The sequence below is a fragment of the Eurypyga helias genome, unplaced genomic scaffold (assembly GCF_000690775.1).
Source record: "Eurypyga helias isolate BGI_N326 unplaced genomic scaffold, ASM69077v1 Scaffold42239, whole genome shotgun sequence".
Lineage (NCBI taxonomy): Eukaryota > Metazoa > Chordata > Aves > Eurypygiformes > Eurypygidae > Eurypyga > Eurypyga helias.
In genome coordinates this window covers 1542-6228 of record NW_010272182.1, presented here as the reverse complement: position 1 = coordinate 6228, position 4687 = coordinate 1542, and the positions used below count along the sequence as shown (strand labels likewise).

The following is a 4687-nucleotide window of genomic DNA, read 5'->3' as shown; positions in this document are numbered from 1 at the left end:
GCAGGGCGGAAAACGGGGCGGGCTTTCTCTGCTGTCAGTAGCTTAGATTCTAAGAACCACAGGAAATGTAGGAACTGTTGGTCCGGTTTGAGAGCCACGGCCTGCAGCTGAAAACTTCCCAAGTTCTTCGTGTTCCCGAGATCTGTATTTGCACAGCACAAAAGAAGATAACGTCTGTTTATACAAAGAATTTATTTTATACACATTTACCTACAAAATATACAGCAGTTAAAACCAGTGGATGGGCAGAAGACTCGCTGGAAAAATTACAGGAGACAACGCTTGCTGCCTCAACTGGCACAGGTACGTCAACAGGCTGCCTGCAGAAGCCAGTCTGCCTCGCAGGAGGAGTTTCTGAAGTGGTAACAGCTTTGCAGTTTTAGTCAATTAAAAGTTTGAAACAATTAAAAAGGCACCTTGGACAACTTAAACTCTTAAAACTCTTTACAGTTTTAGCTATTTGGAAGTTACACTTTATGTACATAACATTCACACCTTGGTTCTAACACTCTGAATGACAGATTTTGTATTTTATTGTGGCACTCTTTACATCTTCACCAAATCCGACCTTACACTTTTGCAATACTAGTTTCATATTCGGACTATCACAGCATAAAAATCCACTCAGAACAGTCACATGGACTTGAAACACAGTACCACCTTACAATCGGGAAGGTACACACGTATATATTTAAGACGATTTTTAAAAGATTAAAATCTTAAAATCGCAGTGTCGTGAACCAGATCGAACGAGGAGCTACATATGGCCACAACGAAAGTGGTCGGAGCATTACACATGTACAACGTGACAAGTGTGATCCTTGATAGAGCCGCAAAGTTCTTGAACAGTCAGACCAGTTTTCTCCAGCACAGACAGTCTTTCTGCAGGCCTTTTCACCAGTTCCAAAAAGAGTGACCAGGAGACAAGGGCAGCTGTAATCAGTAAGTGTGCTAATAAAACATCATGGGAATGCTAAGTGTTCCTTTCAGTACTGTTCATGAACACAAAATAAATCCATACGGCAAATATTACATTTTTCCTGAAGACTGGCATCCATCTGCTATTTACAACAGCCTACAAAGACACGTTAACACAAACGAGGTTTGATTTTTCAAGTTCAACTTCACCGCCAATTAACACACTTCATGTGTGTGTGTGCTGTTCTAACTGAAGTAAAAAAGTGACACTAATACTGAAAAGAGGTAATCAGAAGTAGCAAAAGCACTGATAACATGATAACAAAGAATTTGGGTAAATATTTAAGAAAGTAATATTGCACACTTTCACTGTCCACTGTGTAAGACTTTCTCTCCCAGGCAGTGACAACCAGTCCCGTTTGTTTTTTTGCTGTCACACTACCTTAAAGGTAATTTTTGGTTTCCATGGCAGCCAAAAAAAACTGAAGGAAGACAGCCCTTATTGAACATGAGGCCTAGGTTTCAAAATCAGTTTTCCAGTCTGCAAGACAAGAAAAAAATAAAGTTTAGAATCTTAAAGTTGAGTCCAACAACTGTACCTCAAGTTCCTTTTTACAGACTAAGTTTAAAACAGCACTCAGAACAACACTAAGTATTCCACATTCCGGTTTCACAGGCACGCGGAATTTGTTAAGATGTATACAGGTCCTGTGCAGAAGAAAAAAACCAACACCCTGTGTACCTTTTCAAATGATTTTTTTAAAAACAAGGTTTAGGCAATGAACCACTGACACTTACATCATCACAGGACATATTATATTCTGCCAAAACAGTTCGACATCGAGCCGCTATACTGTGCGGAGTGTGTCAAGGAAAGCAGCCAACACCTGTACACAGGAAGAAAAACGGAAAAAGCAGCACGAGCACAGGCTGCAGGAACAGCAGCAACTGCGACGCTTTTAACCTGGCAAACGGGATCGAAGGATACATTGATGGTGCCACCACTCTTTTATGTATTCCAGCAAAGAACAAGCCTATCAGGGTAATACAGCTAATGGTGAAAAACGGGTGGTTCCAAAGTGATGTGAAAAATGACACCTAGGAAAGAAATCAGGTTAGTCCCACTATATACATACGGAATACACTATAAACACACAGAAAGTTACTGTCTACTTCACTTAACCTAAAAAAATACTGCTCCTAGCCCTGTCTAAGTACTCGTGAACAATTCTTTGGATAAGCATTCAAGGGGTGGCATTTTGGTAGGCATTGTCCCAGGACACATTCCACGAGTTCCAGACGGTAAGTGTGTAACTAGCAACCATCTCCCAGTTTCACGGGAGAACCACCTTTAGCCTTTTGGATGTAAAGACACTATGCCACTTACCTGCAACACCCAGCTAGGAACAGACTGCGTTTGGGATTAGTATGACCTTTACCTTTTGGGTCTCCGGGTCTATTAACCAGTTCCAAGCACCAGTTGCTGTGCAGACTGAGACCACTATCAGGATCACTGATAAAGGAAAGAACGAGTGTCAGTGTACCTCACACCTATGAAAAAGCATTCATTTTTCAGCAGCAGCTCTTAAGCATTTATTTATTCTCCCACTTCTGAGAGAGGAAAAGCTCCTGCTTGGAAGGTGGAAATCAACTAGGCAAAGAAACTTCCATTATGTGAAACTGTAAAGATTCTGTACCAGATTCCTTGACAGGACAAGCAGGTATCAAAATCTGAATTCTGTCAAGTAAGAATATCCTGATGCTTGGAAGAAATGAAAGTTTCCAAAGTAACAGTTAGCAAGATGAGAGTTGGAAGACTGGAGCAAGAGTTGTACCTTTGAGTGTATGCAGCCTGGGGAACAGAAACGCTGCACCGTTACACTGCAGAGTAGCACTAAAGCTTCTGCTCTGCTCTCTGAAAAGCCCGAGGCAGTAGCCCCAGCCATTTCAGTGGCACAAGGAAGGTGTGGCATGCTCCCCACACCAATTACAAGCAAGGAGAGCACCCACAACATTTCAACACAAGTCAGGAGGCATGTTAGCTTTAGCACATGAAGGTTAACCAAAACCTCTACACATGCAGAATGGCTTTGGAAGAATCAGTTCCCTATAAACGGGTAATGCTCGATACATAACAGAGTAGCACAAGATACTCAACTGAACTTGAGGGACTACACAGGATGGGGGAAAGCGCTGACGGAAAAAGAAACCAGAAGAAATATAAAGGTGGAGAAAGCTCATATTCTATTGCACACCCATAAAACCTTGCAGCTTTCACTGGATATTTGACACTTCCGAGTGTTTTCTGCAGAGCCTGAAGTTCTGGATGCAAATAAAGTCCTTTTTTTTTTTTTTAATTACACCTGACAGTGCATAGGAATTCTGGAAGCCAAAGACATTCCTACAGCAAGTGCACACAGGCTGGGCAGATCTACTTACACTTATCTGCTTGCCTCCCGGTTGCTCTGAAGCGAGACAGTTTGGGGCAGTGGTGGTGTTTGGTTGGTTGTGTTTTGGGGTGCGTGGGGTTTTTTGTTGGTTTTTTTTTTTTTTTGCTTTTTAAGTAGTCATTCACTCAGTCCCTTCATTTGACATTAACCTCTTGGCCTCTCAGGAGAAAAGATGCTATTTTATATGTTCTAAAATACGTCTGTATTCACTGAATATGGAAACTTCAGCAGAATCTCACAACAAAAAAGCAGTCTGTTGCCACCGTGACTATTGATCCCAAACTTGGCAGCCTATCTGTGGGGTTTTTTTACCTTCCTCTCTCCTTCAAACTTCCCTGTTAGAACAGAGATGAGGACATTTCTGCCTCATGGCAGTTACTGCGGTAACTTTTTCACCTCCAGTTTTATTTTGGTTCAAGTAACTGTAGGGACTGACTGGGAAGTCCGAGTCTTCAAAAATCCCCAACAACAAAAGAACAAAACAGAAAGAAATACAACCTAGTGTCCCAACTATTTCCAGAATAATTCATCCTTGAGCCAATTCAATCTTGACCTAATTTTTCTAACTGTGGCTAAAGCATTAGTTGGTTATCGTGCATTACCTTGTTGTGGAGTGTTTAAATGTATGTCACAAAAATTATAAAGAGAGTTTAAGCATAGATTTTTGTCTGAGCAAATAAAACTCAAAGATACACACTGGTAAATCTAAAAAACGGAAAAAAGAATCCTATTTATCTCTTGGAACATTAGACTTACTTCTCCAACGTCCTGTAGCTGGTTGCAAACATGAAATATATTCAGTAAGTCTTCTTTCAAAAGCTTTGAGATCTGAGGAGGATGTATATCAAACATAATTAGATCTTCATCTCTTCAGTCAAATTTTAATGTAAAAGATAAAAGGAATTCACTTTTCCCCTGTGCACACCCATTTCTTAATCATGCAGAAAAAAACCCAATGCAATGATCATTCAGATGTAATAAAAGCACAGTTAAAGTAGCTTCACACAACTTTAGCTAAAAAGTACAATGATGGACTTAGACTGTGCAACAAACATTCCCACTTACAGAAAAGAAAACTGATATAGTTGAGAAATCAGACTATTTTAGACATCTTTAAAAATACAGAGTGTTAGATTTAGAATAGTTTAAATAGCCCCTTCTACACAGAAAGAATTATCACATTTTGGAGTGTTAAGGACATCAGGAAACCCTTAAATTCTATTATCTGTACATTGGTAATTTTAAAAAAACGTTGGCCATTTGCCAGCTGTTTGAGGGATTATTTGTAGCCGCGTGGTTTTGATGATTTAGTTTTGTAG

At 40.2% G+C, this 4687-nt stretch overlaps 1 protein-coding gene across 1 annotated transcript; it reads right to left on the bottom strand.

Annotated features, from left to right (window-relative positions):
- Positions 1 to 736: 736 nt before the first annotated feature.
- On the bottom strand, positions 737 to 4196 carry CNEP1R1 (CTD nuclear envelope phosphatase 1 regulatory subunit 1; the record flags this gene model as incomplete). Its single annotated transcript, XM_010159054.1, has 5 exons — positions 737 to 1459; positions 1717 to 1771; positions 1907 to 2016; positions 2358 to 2431; positions 4125 to 4196. Coding segments are annotated over 5 exons (353 nt in total), but the record flags the coding sequence as incomplete, so codon positions are not given.
- Between the last annotated feature and the right edge of the window lie 491 nt (positions 4197 to 4687).